The 23,469-nt window shown below is 54.7% G+C and overlaps 9 protein-coding genes across 9 annotated transcripts; 5 read left to right on the top strand and 4 right to left on the bottom strand.

The window, feature by feature from the left end:
• Positions 1-484: 484 nt before the first annotated feature.
• On the bottom strand, positions 485-4,388 carry CCMA1212_007103 (Rho1 guanine nucleotide exchange factor 1; the record flags this gene model as incomplete). The annotated part of the gene is made up of 3 exons (XM_073704281.1): positions 485-610; positions 667-1,514; positions 1,622-4,388. The coding sequence occupies 3 exons, from the start codon at positions 4,386-4,388 to the stop codon at positions 485-487; spliced, it is 3,741 nt and encodes a 1,246-aa protein (XP_073557118.1).
• A 1,590-nt stretch (positions 4,389-5,978) lies between these two features.
• Positions 5,979-6,767, top strand: CCMA1212_007102 (uncharacterized protein; the record flags this gene model as incomplete). The annotated part of the gene is made up of 6 exons (XM_073704280.1): positions 5,979-6,031; positions 6,095-6,125; positions 6,191-6,273; positions 6,339-6,451; positions 6,509-6,679; positions 6,731-6,767. The coding sequence occupies exons 1-6, from the start codon at positions 5,987-5,989 to the stop codon at positions 6,765-6,767; spliced, it is 480 nt and encodes a 159-aa protein (XP_073557117.1). The 5' UTR covers positions 5,979-5,986.
• A 532-nt stretch (positions 6,768-7,299) lies between these two features.
• On the bottom strand, positions 7,300-8,155 carry CCMA1212_007101 (uncharacterized protein; the record flags this gene model as incomplete). Its single annotated transcript, XM_073704279.1, has 2 exons — positions 7,300-7,940; positions 8,074-8,155. 2 exons carry the CDS (start codon positions 8,153-8,155, stop codon positions 7,300-7,302), a joined length of 723 nt encoding a protein of 240 aa, XP_073557116.1.
• Positions 8,156-9,743: 1,588 nt separating this feature from the next.
• On the top strand, positions 9,744-11,135 carry CCMA1212_007100 (Non-structural maintenance of chromosome element 4; the record flags this gene model as incomplete). Its single annotated transcript, XM_073704278.1, has 1 exon — positions 9,744-11,135. One exon carries the CDS (start codon positions 9,744-9,746, stop codon positions 11,133-11,135), a length of 1,392 nt encoding a protein of 463 aa, XP_073557115.1.
• A 615-nt stretch (positions 11,136-11,750) lies between these two features.
• On the top strand, positions 11,751-13,559 carry CCMA1212_007099 (uncharacterized protein; the record flags this gene model as incomplete). Its single annotated transcript, XM_073704277.1, has 1 exon — positions 11,751-13,559. The coding sequence occupies one exon, from the start codon at positions 11,751-11,753 to the stop codon at positions 13,557-13,559; it is 1,809 nt and encodes a 602-aa protein (XP_073556839.1).
• Positions 13,560-14,483: 924 nt separating this feature from the next.
• Positions 14,484-16,488, top strand: CCMA1212_007098 (uncharacterized protein; the record flags this gene model as incomplete). The annotated part of the gene is made up of 7 exons (XM_073704276.1): positions 14,484-14,494; positions 14,571-14,703; positions 14,769-14,790; positions 14,904-14,989; positions 15,061-15,103; positions 15,163-15,717; positions 15,797-16,488. The coding sequence occupies 7 exons, from the start codon at positions 14,484-14,486 to the stop codon at positions 16,486-16,488; spliced, it is 1,542 nt and encodes a 513-aa protein (XP_073556838.1).
• Positions 16,489-16,898: 410 nt separating this feature from the next.
• CCMA1212_007097 (uncharacterized protein) lies at positions 16,899-18,341 on the bottom strand (the record flags this gene model as incomplete). The annotated part of the gene is made up of 1 exon (XM_073704275.1): positions 16,899-18,341. The coding sequence occupies one exon, from the start codon at positions 18,339-18,341 to the stop codon at positions 16,899-16,901; it is 1,443 nt and encodes a 480-aa protein (XP_073556845.1).
• A 390-nt stretch (positions 18,342-18,731) lies between these two features.
• CCMA1212_007096 (uncharacterized protein) lies at positions 18,732-20,249 on the top strand (the record flags this gene model as incomplete). The annotated part of the gene is made up of 4 exons (XM_073704274.1): positions 18,732-18,740; positions 18,954-19,395; positions 19,873-20,066; positions 20,163-20,249. 4 exons carry the CDS (start codon positions 18,732-18,734, stop codon positions 20,247-20,249), a joined length of 732 nt encoding a protein of 243 aa, XP_073556844.1.
• A 360-nt stretch (positions 20,250-20,609) lies between these two features.
• Positions 20,610-22,444, bottom strand: CCMA1212_007095 (ATP-dependent clpX-like chaperone; the record flags this gene model as incomplete). Its single annotated transcript, XM_073704273.1, has 3 exons — positions 20,610-21,693; positions 21,750-21,930; positions 21,991-22,444. The coding sequence occupies 3 exons, from the start codon at positions 22,442-22,444 to the stop codon at positions 20,610-20,612; spliced, it is 1,719 nt and encodes a 572-aa protein (XP_073556847.1).
• Positions 22,445-23,469: the final 1,025 nt, after the last annotated feature.

Raw genomic sequence — 23,469 nt, 5'->3', positions numbered from 1 at the left:
CCACATCTCTCTCTCTCTCTCTCTCTCCCTTCTAGAATGGCCATCAGTAAGCCGACTCATTCACTGGCACCCATCAACCAGCCACTCTCACGGACGAAAAACAAGCACACAAGGGGAGATGGAAAACAACCGTGAGGAGGAAATTAGAAGAGGACTAACGCAGAACAATGCAAAACAAGCCCGCTGCGAGACGCCCCATGATGGTGACTTTGCAGGCGAGTGCTCCCTTGCTCTCTTCTGCGCCTATGTAAAGCGGTAAGCCTTCCCTATTCCCAGCCCGACTAACGACGCGCAGTGCTTTATACGGTGTGCGTAACCGGGAGGGAAAGAATAAAGAGAAATAAATGTTCGACAAACAAGTGTTTCGCTCAGGCATATTGCTCTCAAGCGATGAGACGCAATATCCTCGCGCTGTCATGGGATACAAGAAGCATTTCCTGGAAATTAAGAGATCTAAGATGTCAAAGAACAAGGGCTACCACTATTATCGCGGTTGTGCAGACTGTGAGGGCGGCAGCGCACCAAAGACGTCTGACCGTCTGTTGCTCTGCCAGAAATCGATGGATTCCACCACATCCTCGCCCCGTTCATCTTCGTAGGCGAATAAGATCTAGACGGCCAGTTAGCAATGACAGGCTTCGGAGCAGACTGGGCACAACTACATACCTCGTGGGTGCTGCTATGGAGCATCCTTATGTTCTTGTGCGGCACAATGTGCACGGCGCCATTCTCAATGTTGCGCAGCTCGATAAAGTTGGGCTCAAACGCTAGAATCCAAGGATAGCTGAGCGCGAAGCTTTGAGGGGAACCCTCCCAGTCGATTCTCCATTCCGGCCGGGCCCTCCAACCGTTTCGGTTGACGAAGAAGGAGAACTCGGAATAGTTGAGAAGGAATTCTCCGTTGAGACGCTCGATGTGGATGGGCTTAGCACCTTCTTTGCGAGCCACGAAATCCAACGAAGTATCCGCTTGGTCAAGGAGTGACTGTGTCTCAAGCGTCTCCAGGGAGACGACCTCGAAGCCTCTGGCGCAAGCCACGCAGAGCTTGGACTTGAGGAAATGGACAGAAGACGATTCCGTCGGGATATAGAACTCCTTGAAGGGTCTCAGTTCATCAAAGCCACCGCCCATGAGCTTACCGAGACCCTTCTGCTTCTTGCCCTTGGTCATGGCATCGTTGGGCTCAAAGACCTTGATTGTGGTGGATAGGGTTGAAGACTTGACACAGCATACAAGGTGCCGACCCATGCAGATGCCAGACTTGAAGAAACTACAATGGTTCTGGATCTTCTTAGGTCTCTTGGCCAGAGCAGGATCATCCGATGTTAGCGCAGACAGTGAATACGACTGCAGCGTCTTGTTGGAGAGGACAAGCAGAAGTTGATATTCTTCGAGAATATCGATCTGGGTGACACTGGCCGCTTCGAGAACTCGTCGGGGCACTGCATCCTTGTTCTTGCGATCTGACATGTAGATGCCATTGTCGGTACCGTAGAGAAGTTTGCGACCACCGTCTAGTAAGCGGCGTTAGATGAAAGCTGTCAAGAGTAAAAGAGGGTAGAGCGGACGCGGGAGGAGGAGTGGGAGAGAGCGCCAAAAGAAACGGCTTTCAGGTACTTACCAAAGGGTGAGACGCAATTGACCCGGTTTGTTCCCACAAAGAAGTTGCTCGAAATGACATTGGTGGTGAAGAAGTCTGCCCGGGCTCGGAGACGCTGCTGCGCCGCATCAATGTACTCAAGCCACTTCTTACGCGCTGCTTGGTTTGAGGCGTAGACAGTCAGCTCATATCCAGCCTTGCCAAGATGTCTGAACGTAATCGGCCAGCCGTCTCCCTTCTTCGCCTCCGAAGCGTTGGGTCGTATGACTGGCAAGATGCTGGAAGCTGCGCGCTTGACGCCGCCGTCGGACGGGATGACTTCTTCCATTTCGCGAATGGAAAGCAGTTCCAGCGGGATCGGTCGTCGATACGCCTTTACTTCTTCCGTTTTGCCAGTCTGCTTTATGCGAACAAGCAGAACGGCGTGGTCGAAGAGGAAAGCAGTGAGTTCGGCAGGGTCAGTAGGCGATTTCCTGAACTGGCTCTTGAACACGAGCTCACGACCCTCTTCAGTGAGCTTCAGATCAACCCGCTCGTTCGGTCGGAATCGAAGCTGCTCCTGCAGCCTTCGCAGATTGAACCGGTTCTCGGCTTTACCGGACTCTGCATTGACTCTTCCGAGGAGATCTCGGATGAGGGTGAGGACCTTGGGAATGTCTTCCTTGTCCGGGTTGCCATCTTCGGTGTACTTCAACACGTTCTCGAGCAGCAGAGGGTATCTGGCCAGACGCGTCGTCGGTTTGGTCAGGTAACCGTTGAGCTCCAGCTTCCTCGATTCTTTCCGCCGCTCAATCTCGTCAACCAGCTTGGAGAAGAAGGGGTTGATTGATCGCTCAGCCTCGAATTCGAACTTGGCTTCCAATTGCCTGGAGCCGTAGTATATGAAGGGCTCGAACTGCGGCACGAATTCCAGGAAGATATCGCCAATGTTATGGACAATAGGGTCCTTTTGCTGCCGGGTAGTAAGAGAGCTTGCAAACCGCGAGCTGACACCATGGACACTCGGATGGTCAATGATGTTGCTAAAGATATTCTTGACAACTCTTTCTCGGCGCTGCAGGGGAATCGGAGAGGCCTTTGACCGCAGAGGGATGATCCAGAAATCACGGAGGTACTCGAGGTCTTTGACGAAGTCACGCTCAGTGTAGCATATCTCGGATATGACCTCTTGTCGCTTCTTCTCCCGCTCGCTCACCGCATCAGCAACCTCCTTGGGCACTGAGTTAATCCACAGCTTCTGCTCGTCCGTCTGGTCGACCTCCTCGTCGTTGACATTTGCCGAGTCTTCCTTGCGCAGCCCGCCTGGGTTGACCTTCAGGTTCAACCTAGAAACCTGCTCTAGTCGTCTAGGGCAAGCAATCGAGTAGCAGAGCTGGTCTCTTGTGCAGGTGGGCGAATAACACTCCGAGAGCAAGACAAAAACACCGTTGACGGGGTTTTTACCCTCGGGCTCGTCCATAAGAGTCTCTCGGAATTGATACATTTCTGACTGCGAGTCTCGCAGTCGATGCTCATAGGTCACATCGTGGAAAAACTTCTGTGCATCCAGAGCTCGGCCGAGCAGCAGAGCCAGATTTCGATCGGTAGTCCTGATGATGTAGGACAGCACATCAACCGCCTCCGAGCCACTAAAGGCGTTCTTATACGTAAGCTCGTTCTTCGTCCTGTCGCCCACGTTGATCTTCTGCCGAAAGCACTCGGCCACTCTTGAAAGGAGAGCTGGATATACAAGGGGAGGGCGAATCTTGGTTGTGGCAGTCGTCGGGCGCTCGCTTTCAATCGACTTGCTCCTCGACGGCCTCTGCACAAGGGTGCCGGCGTCGGACTCGGAGGGGGCTATTGTTGAAGTTGTCGAGGCCATGGAGAACGTCCTTGCATGATCCGGACCGCCGGTTGAAGAAGCCATGCTCGCCGTCCGCGTCTGCGTACCCGGCATAGGGGCATAGCCGTTGTGAGCGGGATATCCAGCCCCTTGGCCGAGCTCGGCCGGAGCCCGCCGGTTCGGAATGATTCGCCCGCTCATGGTTTGTTGGCCATCGCCTTCCCGAGGGTGGTAGACTCCCGTCAGCGACATTGTGCGATCCTCGTGGCGTTCCGGCACCACCCTGCCTTGAGCAGTCGTCCTGGATTGGGCAGCATGCTGATACGGTGCTTGCCGAAACTGGTTTGCAGATGATTGCTGAAAATTCTGCCCTGGGGGGTACATCTGTGGCCGAGGCATGGCAGCCAGAGACTGCGATCGATAGGGGTCGCTGTTCAAGGCAGGAGCTGGTCCTGGTTGATGCAGTCTCGGAACCGGACCCCTAGGGCCTCCGGATGGCAGCGGCGGACCACGAGAATCGAACCGGGGAGGCGGCGCGCCTGGAGGCCCCGGATAAGGGCGCCTCGCTTGCTGCTGCTGCTGCTGCAAGTATTGGGCCTGAGATGAGGGAACTTGAGGTCCGGCACCAGAAGCCGAGCGTTGCCCTGGATAATGGCCGTTTGCCATGTGGTTGTCGGCCGGTCGAGGTCGGGGGGGCTGCTGCTCGCGATCGTTGTAATATCCCTGGCCTGGGCGAGGAGGCGGCTGGCGATGCATACCAGAGGCGGACGACATTGTGTGCGTCCGTCCCTGATCAAGCATTGGCGGGACAGAGGCCGATGTCATGGTTTGGGACCTGCCCGGAGGGGGGGCAGCGCCGAAGATGTTTGAGAACGCGGCATCTCGTTGATAGTTTCCATTCTGGTCGGGATAGCCGCGCGGGCGTTGCTGGCCAGGAGCCCGCGAGTTATACTGATAGTCGGCCATGCTTGTTGCGCTGCAAGAGGAGCGAAATCAGTTAGATGGCGGGTAGGAGAGAGAGCCAAGGAGAGGGGAGACAAACGAGGTCAGGCGTGAAGCGCCGAGGCAGCTGCTGGGCGGTCAGGATCCCCACGGCCACAGCCAGCAGCGATACCTCGCGTCTCGTCGCGGAAGCCGTGCGGAGGGTACAAGCCGATACCCCCAAGCCTAAGGGTGTGGCGTCTCCCCTTGAAGATGAAATCTCGGCCGTGCCAGAAAGGGGAGCAGGTGGCGGAGCGCTCGTCTCCCTTTCTCGAAGGCGTTTGCAGGTATCGGACCAAGATGAACAGTACGCCACGCCTCTGTCGATGTCGCTATTTCGTAGCCTGTGGACGGAGAGGGAAAGACGCTGCGTCGTGTCAAGAAGGTGGCATCAGGGGAGTGGGCGCAAGATTTGCTTGCGGCGTGGGTGACGGATGGCGGTCGCGGTTTTGGACCCCAGAATGGCCCTGCTGCTGCTGCAGAACAGACGCCTCGCGATGCACGGCCGGCAATCAAAATCGAGGAGACTGGCAGCTAGATCGACAGACTCTAGCTGGTTGGCGACCGAACCGACCTACCTTGTGGTCAGTCAGGTTGGCTTGGCTGTTGTGATCTGATAACCTGCTCGAGGAATAGTAGCAAGGTTAGTGGTAGGCGCTGGAATAGGTAGCTGGGGAATGAGAAAGTGGTCGCTGTGCCAAGTACTGGACTAAGGGATACAGGTGGATTGAGTGCTCCGTGCCTGTTTGGCAGCGTCCAGCGCTGTTTGGCACCGCCGCACCGCCCACAGGGGACTCGATACGCCTGGAGGACCATGCGGGTGCGCCACTGTGGGAGCCACTGGGCGCTCAGGACCGACCGACCGACTTACTTAGACACCTTCTGGGGCGAGGTGATTCAGTACCTCCGCCTCGATAAGGCACTCGCCGAGCACCATTGATACTACCTTACTGCAGCTGCCTATATCTCAGTCCTGATCCAGTACTAGGTGGAAGGATTCCAAGGAAATCTATAGCCACTCGAGCACTGCAACTTCATCTCAAAGCTTAGACTTCGACATGGCACGGAAGAACAGGACAGGCTGGAGACAGTAACCAGCATCACCTGTCTACTTTCTCGCAGGTACACAGAACGTCGCACGGAGGAGGAGCGAATGCAGGTACTGCCACCACTCCTGACAGGTAAGTACCTATTTTGAACATGGATGGCCAGGCGGGATAAAGAGCGACCTCAGCTCAGCAAGCCACTCAGCTGGGAGAACTTCGGCCGTTGCGCACCCTTCAGTTACGGTATGCTCACCACGAAAGAGAGATCCGAGGTGCTAGTACTGAGTAGGAACCAACTAACGGAGCTTGAGTCTGCACTCCGAAGCTGCGACAAAGGGGTCCAGGGTAGCTGATCTGGCCAATCACGGTAAAGGACGATTTCAACTCACGTGACCTTGAGTTCGTCCATTGGCCATGATGACGCCTGCTTCAACACCGGACGCCGAAGCCTCTCATTCTCCCAACCTGTGGCGCGTGCTTGTGTCGTAAACCCTCTCGTCACTCATTCTTGCTACGACGATAGCTACAGCTACCATCATGGAGTCAGAGCTTGCTCCCAAGTTTGCACCCTTTATCGGGATGGTGAGTCCTTCTCCTGAGCCAAACGAGCCCCTGACAGCAGTTACCTGACACGCTTTAATCCAGGGCGGCATCGCGGCTGCGATGATATTCGGATGTACGACTTCCTTTTCTTCCCCGAATTGGCCCCCGACTCTGCTAAATATTGTGTCCTCCTGTTAGGTGTCGGTGCTGCGTATGGCACGGCGAAGTCAGGGATTGGTATCGCCGGCGTTGGAACCTTTCGGCCGGATCTGATCATGAAGGTACGGCGAAGGCGCCCAAGACTCTTGATCGCATGTTGAACCCCAAGCTCACTGACATACTCCAGTGCCTGATTCCCGTTATCATGTCTGGTATCCTGGCCGTCTACTCCCTCGTTATCGCAGTCCTCATCGCCGAAGATCTCGCCGCTCCTTCATCGAAGAGCTACAGTCTATTCACGTTAGTCGATTGGAGGACAAGGTTTCCGTGATACATACCTGCTAACATCCGGCATAGAGGCTTCATGCACCTTGGCTGCGGCTTGTCTGTAGGGCTGACCGGGCTCGCGGCTGGATACTGTATTGGCATTGTCGGCGATAGCGGCGTCCGTGCCTATATGGCCCAGTCGAGGATATTCGTTGGCATGGTGTTGATCCTTATCTTTGGCGAAGTACTAGGTCTTTACGGGTAGGCTGCCTTGCTCATGCTATCTTGACTCAGCTAACTCTTGTGCTATAGGCTCATCGTTGCGCTTTTGCTTAACACCAAGAGTTGAACTCGACACGCTCAGGACGGATATGCTCTTTTCACTGTTTCACGGATGTTTACAACCAAATGGCCCCGGTCAATGTTCAATGTTCCTTCAAGTGTTTTCTTAGACGTGGTGCACATCCTCAACTGAGTCGATGTTGCGTTCTTACCTACTACGCGCCTCGAGAAAGACGGAATGCGTCGATATGAAGGCGTGGATCAAGCCTCGCGAAATTGTCAGGCTTTCAGGACCAGTGTCAACGAGCCAACAAATACGCAGCCCCGAGCACTGGCACAGAGGAACTCGAAGATGATTAGTACGCTGCAGGCTTTCCTCTACGAGCGCCTTTCCAGATACGAGGCCGGAGTAATATTAATACTAGGTACGAGGCAGTAGCACGAATAGACAACGAAATGATCAACAGTGAAGGTTTCAATTTATTTCCCATAAACGTCGTGAGATGCTCAAAGTCAGAGGCAGCTTGGATGGAGGAATCGACATCGCTACCAGCAACAAGCAGCGTCCGATTCATGCGAATCAGCAGATCAAACCTCCTCTATAGTAGTCGTCCGCCGATCCGCCTAAATAACGTCTTCCGCCGGCTGTTGGTCGCCTCTTGTCGAAACCGAGTCCAGTTCCTCTCTCGCTCCTCCCACGTCTTCATCTGAGCCAGCATCCAATCCCACTGCTTGTCTTCCTCCCTCAGCATGCTCTCTCCAACCTCGCGGGCTATCCTCTGCTGGCGGGCTTCGGCAGCCGCCTGCTCGCCCACCAGGTAAGGATCCTCCAGCGGACGGACAACAGGGCCTTCGCTGTTGTCACTCTGCCGGGTTATCGTAGTGTCCCGCATGCCAACCACCTCGGCCGCAGCCTGGAACCGTCCATCGATGACCCGCCGCTCCGCGACCTTGCGGTAGTGACGGGCCGCCGGGGCGCTACCAGCGGACCATGTGGGAATACGGAAGCTGTGCTCGTTGGGGACCCTCGGTGAAGCCAACGGCGGGAGCGGCGGTAGGCCAACCGGCTGTCTTCCAGTCAAGGAGCTTGATGCTGCGGAGAAGATTTGCCGCGGCGTCGAAGCTGCTGCGGTTGCTGCTGCTGGTGTCGTCGTAGCTGTATTGGTTGGCGCCGCCGGTGTATATGCTGGAGTGGCCTCATTGTATGTAGTTCTCGAGTGGTATGAAGGCACCTCCGAGACTGTCTCTGCCGTCAGCGATGTGAACGCTGCCTTGTCTCTGAGCATTCACCGCCATTACGTCACGCTAGCCGAGTGTTTCCCGGCAACTTGCGATAGTGTCTAAATGCATACGACCACGGAGCTTCAACATACCGTAAGAAGGAGCTGCTGAGCGGATTGAGGCTGTATCAAAGTCATCCGCGCTGTACCGCGGCGCAGACACATGCGCTGTCATGGTGATGGTGAGGCAGTTGCTCGAGAGCACCGATGGAACAGCATGCAGCTATGGCGGGAACGCAACAGATGGATTCCACGTTCTCCAACGTTGGTTCTACACAAAGAAAGCAAGCGAGCAAATGGATCAAGCTAATCAAGACTTGACGAAGAGTGAGAGTAAGTGAATACGCAGGAAGATCGCGGCGGCGAGGAGGTATGGTTTTAAAGACGGTCAGCGGAAGCTTGGTCACTGCCAGCCGGGGGGCACCGTTGTAGATGCCGTCACAGGTATACGGAATATGGAGCAAGACGAGGAGAGCGACGGGGGGGGTTGACGACGACTTGCTCGGCGCAATCCAGGGGGCATATGTATGCTTTTATGTTGCTAATGCAGGGCGGATTCACAGCTGAGATGCGGCAGCCAACGAGCCATCACGCGACTGTTGTCTCTCCGCAGACGGCTAATACTGTACCATTCGAGAACCGCGGGGGCGGGGAGAGGCGGCGGAGCAACCCTTGGCGCATTTGCCTAGAGCTTATGGGAGGAGGGACGAGGTCCGAGGGCGAATGAGCGGACGGCTTCGGGTCGTTTGGAGACCTTCGAGAGGCTTTACCGCCAACTCAACCTGGATACGGTAGTGGGCTGCTGCAGGTGAGAGCTCGGTTTGAGGTCGATGCTGTCCAGTGGCTTCGGCTGGGCTGGAGTTTGCTTGAGCTCCGTTTGTGCTGGCAGGGCATTGGCTGACATGTGCTTCTAGAAGACTTGTACTACTGAGCCTTGAGGATGGATGATGAACCGGATGGACTGCTACCGTCTGAACCGGAGAAACATGCTGTATATCTAGAGTCTGGCTGGAAGTTTTCCCACAGGCTGTTTGAGGAGACCCGTGGGTGACCCTGTATGCGTACAATATCGGCCGAGATTCTGCGAGATAAGGCAGTTGAGTCCCCAGTAATAACGAGCAACGGCTTGAAGAATATCACTCACGAAGACGAGGTAGGTAGGTACACGCTTCGTACCTACAGTAGCGAGTGGCACGTTGCGGTCAAACCAGGGATCAATTGGCCCGATTAGCCGTTTGTTGCGCAATTGTTTGCTAATCGAGCTCTCTTGGGCACGAACTGTATCTCCTCGTACCTGGCTCGCCATCTCAAGCTGCACTAACCTGGATTTGCCATGGCTGCATATGAGCTGCCTCCGTTTACCCTGTTTGCCTGTTAGTATCTCAATGCAAAGCGCCCAGAGATCCAGTGAGCAGAAGTGCCTTGCAGTGCTAGACGAAGTGCGGTGGAGTTGCGCTATCAAGACCGGGTCAGGTACCTCAGCTAACGGACAAAGTACCTGTGTTAGCGTGTTGCGCGGCTGGTTGCCGGTGACCGCGTAAATGGGTCACGCAAAAACGCGTGCTTCTCGTGCCGCTATAACAATTTCCAGGTCTTCTTCCACGACAAGCCTCCACTAGGTAGGTACCTACCTATGAATGCAGACTCGCACGAGCAGCGCAAAACACCAGCATGCTGCAAAGAACCCGTTTTATGCCATAATTATGAAGGCAGTATCCACTACCTGAGCACGGTTATGCCAACATCCGCCCACTTGTGCAGCCATGTCAGCCCGGGATTCAGAACCCCCAAGTGCGCAGCCTGAGAGCTCACGGCATTCTCGCCATATGCCCGCGCGAGCAAGCCTGGCCGTGAGGCAGAGAGAAGAATCCCATTCAACCACGGGCGCCAAACGGAAGCGCACCGACACGACTACAGCAGGGGGTGCGTCGCCAGCTTCTACAATGGACGACGACGACCTGGACGATGTGTACGACCCGGATCAGCCGCTGGAAGAGAGGCGCAAGGTCCAGCAGGGATTCCGCGATCTCCTCCGCAATATCACAGAACACAGCGAGGAATATCTGCAGGGCGATTCCCATGGCCTGCACGAGACGATTCTACGGGCAAACGAACTCTCCAAACAAGTGCGGCAGACTACAGAGGCTACCATTGATTCGCGACTGCTTGTCAGCACGACCGACCTGTCATATCGGAAAACACTGCGCCTCACCCAAGGCAGCCTCTCACAAGGCATTGACGTTGACGACTTTATATCGAAATGCATCGCATACATGCGAAACGGCGGCGGGGTCGCGAGCGAGGAATCCCTGGAGCTGTCGAGCACGCAAAGGCAACGAAGGCGGACGATGCACGATAGATCAAACGACGACGACACTGGCGATGTAGGAGACGAGGGCGACATGATGAACTGGGCTCATCTCGGTCGATTTGCCTGCCTGCCGTACATCAGGCGACCCGCGCTGCCGGGCTTTCTCCTAGGTCCGCTATCGGTGGAAAAGAAGGCACGCAAGGCGGCGAAGCGAAGCGCCCCATTCCGCCCAAATAGTCTGACAGAGACGAGGCCCGAGGTTCTCAACGTGGATGCCTTGGCGAAGAAGGAGAATGACCTGACTGTCATCTGCGGCAAAATCCTTCAGCAGCTTTATAAAATCCAAGCCGAGACCCAGCAAACAGTGGCAGACCTAATCACTGACGAGATGGATGAGGAGGAAAACACCCGAATCATGCACCAGCACGGGCTCCGCAGTACCGGAGGGATAGACCTGATGAGATTCGTCGTCAACCCCAAGTCTTTTGGACAAACCATTGAGAACCTCTTCTACGTTAGCTTTCTTATTCGAGATGGGAGGGTTGAGATTGACTTCGACGAGCACGACCTCCCTTCGTTAGGTGAGTTCCGCACCAGTGCAGAGCGCACATGGCTTCCACGCAGAGCGATTCTTCAACTGACACAGTGTTCAGCACCGGTAGATCGAGATGCAGAGGATACGGGATCTACCCGGCAAGCGACGTCTAAACACCAAGCCATCTTATCCATGGACATGGAAACGTGGCAAGACATTATCGACACAATGGGCCTCAAAGAACCCATGATTGAACATAGACGAGAACTGGCAGTATCCGGACCCGGCGCCAGGGGCTGGTACGGCTGAATATAGCCTTCGAGCGGCTGTAACGGTCGGCGACTCTTTGTGCTGGTGGAAGTACCGCCTCTCCCTGACGTTTCATACATCTCTAGACAAAGAAGCGATGGAAGAAGGATGATGAACATTTGATCGAAAGAGTTCAGATGGATTGTGCTCGCACGCTATGATCTTTATTGCGCCCCTTCACCCTTGGTGTGTCGGGTGTTCACCTTGTGTTCTATACATATTAAAGAAGCATGAAAACTTCGGATTCCTTGACGGAGCGCGCGGTGGCAGTGTATGCGAAGCATTGGGAAGCGACAAAGAAATCTTGTTTGAGATGGCCACTGGCAAAGAATTTTTGATGGAAACTAAAAACCTCTTTTAAGTTTCTACGCTTTGTTTAAGGCAGGCGTTTGTTATCTTGTGATGACGAGAAAGGATGCTTGTATATATCCAGTCTCTAGCAACGGAGGGCAATCCCCTCTCTGTGGCCCTGAAAGAGGACATTGTATTGAAGTGGCTGAGCACAAATATATATAGACATGGCCGCTCCTGCATGAACTACCAACTTGATGTTCTCCATGGCATTGCACTTCGTTACCGGTCCTCTCATCTTTCTCGCCCCCTGTTGAACTGATCATGCCTGGATACGGATACGGATCGCGTCGTGCTGAGTCCGACGAGGAGGACGCTTGGGAATACAAGAAACCCAACAAGGAAAAGAACGCACAGTTCATAGCCGGAAGTATACCTCGGCCTATACGAAAGATACGACGCAAGAAGAATCAAGACGGCGACCCTACAACAGTTGCATCTTCAACCAAAGAGGAACAACATGCTGACACGACTGCATCCGAGGAGGCTGCGGCATTGACTCGTGCGTACGAGGAGCAGCAGGCAAGAGGAGAGGCGGCGGCTTACGAAAACCCGCCAATTGAAGACGAGGAGTCTGATCGCGCGTCTTCTCGGGAGGAAGAGCAGAGCCCGACCGTTGAGCATTTCGAAGCGACTCTTGATCATGTCCCTGCCATGGCGCCTGGGCCGTCGTTGAACGATGAGCTGGGCTCGGATTACGACGGATACAGCGACAATGGCGAGATCGTCGAGGCCTCTTCTGACGAGGACGACCTTGACGTTGATCCCGTGGGTGCGAGTCCGCCGCCGCCGAGCAATGCCACGAGTGATGGGTCGAGCGATGCTGGGAACGACTTGGTTGAGTCTACCAGCACGGAGTCGGCTCGGAGCTTGGAGGCTGACGCTTTGGAGATGCGCCGAGAATGCGATGGCCTGAAGAAGGAGCTGGATTCTCGAGACAAGCAGATCGTAGCACTGATGGAGGAGCTGAAGTCTCATGACGAGAGGTCTACGGCACTGGAGGCGGATTTGGTTTCTCGTGACGAGCGGATTGCAGCTTTGACAAAGGACCTGGAATCCCATGACGAGAAACTTGCAACGCTCGAGAAGGAACTGGAGACTCGCGAGGAGCAACTTACGACTCTCACCAACGATCTGGAGTCTCGTCGTGACCAGAGAGTTGCGGCACTTGAGAAGGAACGGGAATCTCACGCCGAGGAGACTGACGCAATAAAGAAGAACCTGGCGTCTCGCAATGAGGAGATCGCAGCGCTCAGGAAGCAGTCAGAGGCTCGCAACAGTGAGATTGCAGCACTTGAGAAGGAGCTGGGATCTCGCAACAAGGAATTGGAATCTCGTGCTGGTAGACTCGGGGCAATGGAGAGAGAAGGGGAATCGCACAAGGAGGAATTGGAGTCTCGGGCTGAAAGGATTGCGGCAATGAAGAAGGAACTGCAATCTCGCAACGAGAAATTCGCCGTACTCGAAAAGGACTGGACACTGCGCGGCGAGAGGATATCTGAATTGGAGGCCCAGAACTCGCAGCTCACCAATGAAACAACCAAGACGGTCTCGACCTGTGACTCTGCCACCAATACCGAGGCATCCCCCGGAGACGCTGTTTTGCAACGAAACTCCCCCGGGGTAGACGAGAACCGTCAGCGAACTGTCACGGCCAAACTGGAGCAATTGTCATCGCCAGCGTCTCCTTTCGCCATGAAGACAGCCGAAGTGGTTCGGTTCGTCCAGCTGTGTTCCGCCATGTTGAAGACCTTTTATCTGGCCTGTATCAGCCTGGCGGGCACGGCGTCAATCAGAGCAAGATCATTCATCTCCTCTGTGGGCAGATCAGAGTCGTTCCAGAAGGCGGTAGATGCCGCCCAGCAATCGGTGCGGGCATCCGCCATCTATCTGGCAACGCCCTTTTGGATCATCCTGAGCTTTGCCATGTTCATGTCTATATGGCGCGAGAGGAGCTACTGGGTGCAAGCGAATGCTGTGACAAGGAAGCATTTGCTGAAGCATGCGACCGGAGTATCTGAGGTCGCGGACTGGGAGGTGTTTTTCGCCATTGGAAGTGCGGCAATGTCGTGAGTCGATATGAGTGGTACTGTATTGGATCAGTGTGCGGATGATGTTTGCAGTTGGTTGCAAGAGGTTCGATTGGCGTTTAACGCGGTTTCAGTCTGATTGTGTTGGAGCATTGTGTTGTCAGAGAGTGGAGAGTGGGAAATGGTGCCACGTTGAGCTGTTTGAAAGTTGAATATTATAGAGTGTCAATTTATGAAGCCTAACCGATGTGCGGCATTCTATATCATGAGGCGGCAGTTGAAGTTGAGTGCAGCCAATGAAGCCTTACCGAGGAACCCCCGCTGCACCCCGCGAAGTTCGGTTCCAACCTGTTCTACAACCGCGTACTTCGTACTAAGCGATTTTTGCCTGAATACCCAGGCATTGATGATGCCTGCTCCCGAATGGCATCAATTTGGCATCAATCTGGAGTGAGCATCATATTTGAAGCAAGAGAAGAAGAATACATGACACAGTGTTGAGGTGCAGAAAGCAGCCGCAATACTGGGTAATTGAGTTAGCCGCCGTAGAGAGTTTAAATCTCGACAACGTGGGCTCTTCAGGTACACACACAGCAACAACAACGAGGTACAACACGGTCGGTGAACGGTACCTTGGTTGACGATGATGGCAATCGAAGGTGCCGCACAAGAGGAAACTTGGCAGCTCTGCTAGCCGGAAAGACACGGAGGGTGGCCAGTAACCTTCACAGGCAGCTTGCCTGGACCCGTAGAAATCTCTCAGCCTCTTGCAAGATGGGGGGGTAAACTGGCAAGATGGGGTCAATTGGCCGCAAGACCCAAGGCTAGTGGCTGCACGTGACTCGGAAGAAAGCTCTTACCGGAGTGGTCGCTTTCCCGTCCTAAACTGCTCATTTTGAAAACTTCTCCCGGCCTTAACCACCTCATTCGCATATCCATCGCTGATTGCTCTCGGTCATCTGCCAAGATGTTCAAGAGGTGAGCCCTCAATCATTGAGCCCGTCGCCCAGCATGCGAATTGGATCCGCCAGCTAACCGTGCCCTCACCCGACAGCGGCGTTTCGTCCCTCGCCAGGGCTGCCCGCCCATCAATTACCGCTCGACGAGCTATCCGACCAGCCTTCCCTCGAACCCCCCTCGCGAGGCTTGCCAGCACCCAGAGCGTCGGAGATGGCAAGATCCACCAGGTAAGATGGTGTTTGGATGGAGAGGCATTGCTCAATGGAGAGAATCGTCGCTAATAGCCGTCCAGGTCATTGGTGCCGTCGTCGACGGTCAGTAAAAGGCCCTTGCGTTTTTTTTATGCTCTATACACGCACACCTCAACTATCAACGTGTGCAAGGAGCATTGTGGTGGCATTGAGCACGCGGCTGATTCCTTCCATAGTCAAGTTCGACACTGCTAAGCTGCCTCCTATCCTGAACGCCCTGGAGACCACCAACAACAACCAGAAGCTGGTCCTCGAGGTCGCTGTAAGTTACCTGTGCCGCGGTCGACGACGCTCGTTGTTTCTTAAGTCACTCGTCTGACACCTTTCATCCAGCAACACTTGGGCGAGAATGTTGTTCGCTGCATTGCCATGGACGGTAAGGAATCCTCGCCATTGTTCCCGTGGTGGGCATGCAAAAACTCATACAAACGATAGGTACCGAGGGTCTCGTCCGTGGTTCCAAGGCCACTGACACCGGTGCCCCCATCACCATCCCTGTCGGCCCTGCCACTCTCGGTCGTATCCTGAACGTCACTGGTGACCCCATTGACGAGCGTGGCCCTGTCAAGACCGACAAGTTCCTGCCCATCCACGCCGACCCCCCGGCTTTCACTGACCAGTCCACCTCTGCCGAGATTCTGGTCACCGGTATCAAGGTCGTCGATCTGCTCGCTCCCTACGCTCGTGGTGGAAAGATTGGTCTGTTCGGTGGTGCCGGTGTCGGCAAGACCGTCTTCATTCAGGAGCTCATCAACAACATCGCCAAGGCCCACGGTGGTTACTCCGTCTTCACTGGTGTCGGCGAGCGTACCCGTGAGGGTAACGATCTGTACCACGAAATGCAGGAGACCTCCGTCATTCAGCTTGATGGCGAGTCCAAGGTCGCTCTGGTCTTCGGTCAGATGAACGAGCCCCCGGGAGCCCGTGCTCGTGTCGCCCTGACTGGTCTGACCATTGCCGAGTACTTCCGTGACCAGGAAGGCCAGGATGGTGAGTTTCCTGTCGTTGAACCGGCTTCTGCTTTGCTATTTTCTTCTTGGACACGCAAGCGCTAACCTCGGCTCCACAGTCCTGCTCTTCATCGACAACATTTTCCGATTCACCCAGGCCGGTTCTGAGGTGTCTGCCCTGCTTGGTCGTATCCCCTCTGCCGTCGGTTACCAGCCCACCCTCGCCGTCGACATGGGTGGTATGCAGGAGCGAATCACCACCACCAAGAAGGGTTCCATTACCTCCGTCCAGGCCGTCTACGTCCCTGCTGACGATTTGACTGATCCTGCCCCCGCCACCACCTTCGCTCACTTGGACGCCACTACTGTCTTGTCTCGTGGTATTTCCGAGCTGGGTATCTACCCCGCCGTCGACCCTCTCGACTCAACGTCCCGTATGCTTGACCCCCGTATCGTCGGCCAGGAGCACTACCAGACCGCCACCCGCGTCCAGCAGATCCTCCAGGAGTACAAGGGTCTGCAAGATATCATTGCCATTCTGGGTATGGACGAACTGTCCGAAGCCGACAAGCTCACCGTCGAGCGTGCCCGAAAGATCCAGCGTTTCCTCAGCCAGCCCTTCACCGTCGCCCAGGTCTTCACTGGTATCGAGGGCAAGCTCGTCGACCTCAAGGACACCATTGCCTCCTTCAAGGCCATCCTCAACGGCGAGGGTGACAGCCTGCCCGAGGCTGCCTTCTACATGGTTGGCGACCTTGCTTCGGCCAAGGCCAAGGGTGAGAAGATTCTGGCGGAGTTGGAGAAGAACTAAAAAGGCCTCAGCTAGCTCGTCCCAAGAGCTGGGAATAGTCGGCCTGTGTATAGACTAGTATAGTAGTTAAAACAGCTATCTGATTGTAAGAGTTGTTCAAAACATGCTATCCTTGGGCTATGTGTACAAAAGATGAGAAACGTTGCAAACTATTAATATAAAAAAAAAATAATATTCCCACTATTTGTGTAGACCAGTGTGTACATTGTCCAGTAAATCCGCAGCCCATATATCCCCTCTTCCAATGCTTTCTCCGATGAAATTCAGCTTGTTCAATTAAGGAAGTGCATCTACGAGAGCTAGTTGTTGTTCAGAAGGCCCATTATCAGAGATCAAACAGCGATGTGGGACTAAGATCAAATAGCAATGTAGTACTTGGATCAAACAGCGATGTGGCAGTTTGTAGCTACCTAATGAGCATTGAGAGGTTCACAGCACCCCACCGTTTCGCCCATCTGTACGCCATATCCCGTGAAATTCTCTAGAGGCAAGGCGACATCTTCATCTCCCAGTATAATCTTGGCCAGCTGTGCGTGATCCTGAGCATCAAGAGCCGCGCACGGAACCTGCAGAAATGGCTGCCATTCCGCATCGAGGTAAAGGCAGATATCCCGCATCGTGCGGTCTCCGACACCTTCTAGCCACCAGACACTCCATTGAACGAGCTTGAAGAAGGCGGCAAAATACGCAAGGATGACCAAGGCGCGCGGTTGCAGCATGCGTGCGGCATCAATGTACAAGCTAGGAAGAAAGGTGAAGATTGTTATGGTTCGTAAGCTCATCATCGGGGAGGGGCCTTGCGCCAAGTCCATGTACAGACTGCCTAGATACTTCAATGTTTGATGATATGTTTCTCGCAATGAGTACTCGGCGTCACTGGGGCTGATGGAGGACATCAAGAGGAGAAGGTGAGGGGGGATATAGGCGGCCGCTTTTTCCACGTCAGACTTTGGGCGGAAGAATAAGCGGTTGAGGCCGCTTTCGACGACGGTGGATTTGGAGACGAGCTCCATGACGAGGAGGATGCCCTTCCACACGACTAGCCAGTCGAGGATATACAACTGCTTGCCGTCGGCTTCGCGAAAATGCTCCGACGACAAGGCCGTGAGGAGCAAAGAATTCGCTACCAGGGCGGGGAAGTCGCTCGGTTTGGCTTCTTCGATGGCCTTGCGGTATCCTGCCAGAGACTTGACCCGGTAGGACAGAGCGCGCTTGGCGTCGAACTGCTGGTTTAAACGCTGCATGTGCAGGCCAGCCAGGGCGAAGATGGAATCCAGCAGGAAGGGCGATTCGGGTCCATAGCGAACCAATAGGCTTCTCATGATGTACTTGTGCCCATCATCTGCGACGGTGGAAAAGGAAGTACACGTTTGCGTCGCATAGAACCAGAGTGCTTTCATATCCGCCTCGTCGATTCCCATCGGACAGCATAGTAGCTCGGCGGGTATGGAAGGAGACTGAATGCTGTGCTTCTCTGCCAAGGCGAGTATCGGCGTCGAGCACAGGACGGACGAAGTCGAAGATATGCTGGCGAGCTTGGTGGCTGTTGGAGACGCCGCGGACTTGATATGCGTCAAGGGCCCATCATCGACGGAATCCGACGACGACGACGACGGAGTCTCGTCTAGGCATTTCTGCGGCTTCGAGGGAGTGGCATAGATGCAGTCTGCCTTTCTCAGCCTGCACGACCGGCAGATCGGTCTCGCCTCGTCGCATTTGACCTTGCGCGCCTTGCAGCTCTGGCAGCCGGCCCTGGACTTTTTGTGAGGGCGCTTCGCATGGTAGGGCTTTGGCGGGAGGCTCTCTGGAGTTTGAGATTCGGAGAAGGCTTGCGCAAGGGACGTCTCAGCCATAGTTGCCGGCGAGAGTCTCTGGTGGACGTTCCATGTGGGAGGTGCTGGGAAGAGGCTCGTTGATGACGATGCAGATCGGGCATGCGAGGCAGTGAGGCTAAGCTCGGAAGGAGCCACGAGGAAGCACGCGCAGGCGCAAGCGCAGGGCTGTTTTGTTTCATCCCACCAAGCTTCTGATTATTAGGTACTAGTAAGGTAGGTAATACGGACGAAATGTATTGTACTGCAGTCAGATAATTGCATAGTAAGGTTGGTTAGTGCTGATAGCCTCGGCTAATGGACGATTTCACGGCGAATTCTCGCTGAGGAAACAACAAGCCATGCACCACCTTATTAGAGAAAGTTTCAAAGGTAATAATAGCAGATCAATCGAAACTCGAGTAAATCTACATGAATAACGTGAGATGATATACTGATAGTTTACAGATAGAGTTATAGGTAGCTTCGTCATAGCTTGAGCATCACTACGGTTATCTATCCAAGTTCACATGGATTCCATGCTATACCGTATCTGGTATTAGAGCACCTCGCAGCACCGTTCCGGTATAGCTGTAGACAGTCAAAGATTTCTGCGCTAAATCACTCCATACTCGCAAATCGCCAGCCAACTAGAAGTCGTATGATTCCGTCCCGGCCAGAGCCCGGCCATATGGAGCACCCGAATTAAATCCCCTCGCTGCACTACCGCAAAAGAAACAAACCACGTCAAACCCTCGCCAATTGAACCTCGCCCTCCCGCCTCCTCCCCGCAACTTCGAAAGCTTCAGACTAAACCTCCGGCTCGCAACAGCCAATTCCTTCCGATCGAAAAGGCTTTTTCCGCCCAAGATGCTGCGCTCCTCCGTGGTTCTGCGAGGCAATGCCCTGACGCAGAGCACCCGCCTGGCTGCGTCCCGCGCCATGTCGTCCCATGCGCTGTCCAACCCGACCCTGGCCAACATCGAGAAGCGCTGGGAGGGAATGCCTCTCCAGGAGCAGGCCGACCTGTGGATGGCCCTGCGTGACCGCATGAAGGGCAGCTGGACCGACCTGACCCTGCAGGAGAAGAAGGCCGGTAGGTGGTTGTTTGACGCTGCTTTTTTTTTTTTTTTTTTCCTCCCCCCAGAGCTCCGTTTGAAAATCCCTCCCGGACCCGAAGAGCTGGACAGCCGAGCTCGACTCGACGCAAGCCGGAGCTGCGGCATCGACTACGAATTTATTTTACTGCTCGCTTTACTTCAATGGGCCTCAGTGAGCTCGAGATACGATGATCCGGCAATCCGATTCATGCTTCCTTGATGCGGATGTCGAGCACCAACTTCGAGAAAAAAAAAATCAAAAAGAAGGAAGCAAGGCTGGAATTCAAGCTATCAGAACTCTTGGACCGAGTGGGCTAGGAATCGTGTCAATGGAAACACGGAGCAGCTTCTACTGTCCCCCATACGACACAACATACGCATCTACACACATTGCCTAACCCCGCCACTGCCGCTGCTGCTCATTCTACCGCGAATTGTAATCTCAGCTGCTGACCCGAGTCTCGTCACGATAGCATACTGGATCGCCTTCGGCCCTCACGGCCCCCGCACCGTCGACCCTCCCGGAACCAACGCTCGCGTTGCCTGGGGCGTTGCCCTCGGCCTCGCCGCCAGTCTCGCCCTCTTCGCCGCCATCCGAATGGCCGCCAAGCCTGCGCCTTACACCATGACCAAGGAGTACCAGGAAGCCTCCAACGAGCTGCTCAAGGTATGTAACATGCATGCAGCTGCTCATGCATCCCTCCCCTGCATGTGGCTTTTTTGGCAGGCCGGCACAGTTTGGCTGACCCCCGAATCCGAACAGCAACAAAACGCCGATCCCCTCACTGGTATCTCTTCTCCTGGATACAAGGGCAAGGGTGTCGTTCAGTCTCCTCCCAAGAACCAATAATCAAAACACACGATATCATCACTCGCTGCTTCGCAAAAGCTTGGAGCGGGCATGGGAGGCTTATATCAAAAACAATATCTGTACATTTATAGCTTAGTCTTAGAGAGTATGCAAGACGGCGGGGCTCTTCGCATGGCGTTGATCATTCAAGTGACGGGTCCAGGATGATACTGCCTCGTGCCTCAGTGTCATCATTCGTCCTCACCATTTTCCTTTTTCCGTCCAATAGTGAAGCTATTGACCAAATAGCCAGCCACACGACCCCAAAGTGTATAGTTGCCTCGAGAAGTGTTTGGGAGGGCAGCCTTTGTGCTCTGCTAGGTATTTCAGAATATACAAGCTCCAAATGCTCCTTCATGCTCAACCTCTACCTTCACCTGCTTGCCTCGGCTGCTCTAGCGAGTGCTGCTGGCTCTGTGGGTTGAACCGCTCTTCCTCCAGCCTCTGCAGAAGCTCATGCCGCCCATCCTTGCCCCAGTACTCTGCCTTCTCAAGTCCCTTGACGCAGGCTTCCGTAATGAGGACGTACGGCGTGGGGGCGTCAAACATTGGCTCGGCCAGGACGCGCTCCATCTCCATCTTCAGCCCTCGTGCGCCTGTCTCGGAGGCGAGGGCGCGTTCTGCGATGGCGCTGAGAGCTTTCTCCGTGAAAAACAGCTGAGACGGATATGTCTCGAAAAGCGCGGTGTACTGAGCGACCAGGCTATTGCGTGGTTCTGTGAGGATTCGGTAGAGGTCTTCCTTGGACAGGGGACTGAGGGCGCAGAAGTTGTGGAGTCGGCCTATGATTTCAGGGATGAAGCCAAACCGCTGGAGGTCGTCGGACGACACCAGGTCTAATGGGGTGAAGGTCGATGCCGCGTGCGGGCTGTAGTGCGCCAGGTGAGAGTACGTCTCGGGCGGCAGCGTGTAAGAGCCCGCCGTTCCTGCGTGCCGGCTTTGCACGTCGCCCCCGAATCCCATCGCTGGCTTTGACACTCGTCGAAGGATGATCTTGTCCAGCCCGACGAAGGCGCCGCAGAAGACGAAGAGGATGTTGGTGGTGTCGACAGTGTACTGGTCCACCTTGCCCGGAGGACTGCTCACTGGCATCGAAGTGGTCGGCGGGCCAGCGGCATTGTAGTTTGGGGGGATTGGCGAAGCCGTACGAGAGGAGCGATTGTCCTTGGCGTTGACAGTGACCTTAGTTCCCTCGACGAGCTTGAGCAAGGCCTGTTGAACGCCCTCACCGCTGACGTCCCGGCCCGTGGTTGTCTCTCTCCTGGCGAGCTTGTCAAACTCGTCTAGGACCACCACACCGTGCTCTGCTGCCTTGACATCGTAGTTGGCCTCAATCAGCAGCCGCTCGATGCAAGACTCCACGTCCTGTCCTATGTAGCCTGCTTGGGTCAGGGAGTTGCAGTCGCAGATGGTGAGCGGCACCTGTATCTTTTTGCTCAGGGTTCTGAAGTGCATCGATCAGTCGAGTGATTCAACACCATGGCGTCCACAAGCCCTTACTCTAAGATGTACGTCTTGCCAACACCAGTCGGCCCGATGACGAGGATGTTGCTCTTGTCAATCTTGACATGCTCGGGAATAGCCGGTTCTTCGGATTTGAGAATAGCAGCCGAAGAACCCCCCTCTGATGCATTGTAGTCGTGTGGCTGGCGTGCCGAGGAAGTCTGACCGGGAACTTCGTCTTAAATGACCGTGTTACCAACACGCAAGCTTGAAGCGTGGTATGAGCAGTCAAACTTACCTTCCAGAGGGGACGAGTCCCAGCGCCTTTGAGACAGCTCCCTGTCACGTGCGAACCGTTGACGCATCAGCTTCTCATGCTTCTCTTTATCCTCCTGCTCATGCTGCCGCCTTCTCCTCAGGTTCTGATAGTGGTTGAAGATGGCAGCGCAGATTGTCTTTTTGGCACGGTCCTGGCCCACGACGTATTCATCCACCCGCCGTTTCAAATCACGAGGGTAGAACTTTGGCACTCCGAAATTCACTTTTCTAAACATGGGGCCACGGCCAGACTCCACGGAGGGATCATAGCTCCCGGTGAAGCCAGAGCCGAAGTCTGGCGTCTGCTTTGATCGAAGGGGCGCATGCACCGAGAGATGCCGGCTGCTGTGGCCCGCCTGCACAGTGGCTCTGTATTTCAAGATGGGGAGAGGATGCCAGTGGGATGAGAGACGGCGTCGGCAGATGGACATCATCTTGAGGAATGGGATATGCAACCTGGCATATCTGCCTTTTGGAGCGGGAGATGGCGATGACTGGGTGGTGAAGTGAAGAAGATGATGGGCGTGGCGAGCCCCTCAGGCCATACACGGGAGTTCAGGGTAAGAGGCCAGCCAGTGTCGAGAATGAGGTGGCAATGGTCCGCGTGCGCAATCTCACAAATATTTCCAGAGCTTTGGAGGCAATAATAGACTGCTTTCCAGGGTTCGTCGGGAAGGAAAGCATGTGTTTGTCCCGGTCAATCGCGTGCAAAGTAGCGGTATGCTCCTCATAAGGATGACTGTGAAGCAGCATCTGTTGGGAGGTCCGTATGTAGCAACGAGATGGGTTGGGACGGGGATGCGACGCTGAGATAAGCAGCAGCTCTCCAAAGCTTAGGTACTGTAGTAAGGCGTGACGAGTCAGTTTCCCAGCCAATCAGCGTAATGCGGAGGCCTTGCTCCAGTTGCGAAAGCCTCCCGGTTCATGCCTGCGAAGGGATGCTGAAGGACCTTGCGGCATGTTACCTTGATCGATTTTCTGTGCTGTGAAACAATGCAAAATGCAATGAAGCTTTCTGGCGCAGATATGCCACGAATAGACAAGGGTTCTAACAGCGAATAAATAACCAGTAATAGTCTAGATCATCACATGTGAATGGAGCTGTCAGGTCGAGACTTTGGTTCCACTTACCCCATGAGTCCACCTAACAAGGTCGGATAGGGATTGACAAACTCGATCGGAAGACAAAGCCATCCTCCAAGATCCTGACAGCTCTTTGGGCACCTGACCACGAGTCTGAAGAAAAAGGTAGGTCATTCACCTACTACCATCTCCCGTATTATATTACCTGACAGGAGACCTCACTTTCTAAATGCTGCTATCAATGGCCCTAATTTGTAGAGCTTCTCTGCATGATGTCAGAAACTAGTACAAGAGCAGGTCCGCGGAAACTCCGCGGCAATTTCTTCCAACAAGCGCATCTCCCAATGCCCATGGGCGCTGATGGCAACCGCTATTC

The sequence above is a fragment of the Trichoderma ghanense genome (genome assembly GCF_004382785.1).
Source record: "Trichoderma ghanense strain CCMA-1212 chromosome Unknown scaffold_9, whole genome shotgun sequence".
Lineage (NCBI taxonomy): Eukaryota > Fungi > Ascomycota > Sordariomycetes > Hypocreales > Hypocreaceae > Trichoderma > Trichoderma ghanense.
The sequence above is the reverse complement of the archived record's forward strand: the minus strand, read 5'-3'. Positions and strand labels throughout refer to the sequence as shown.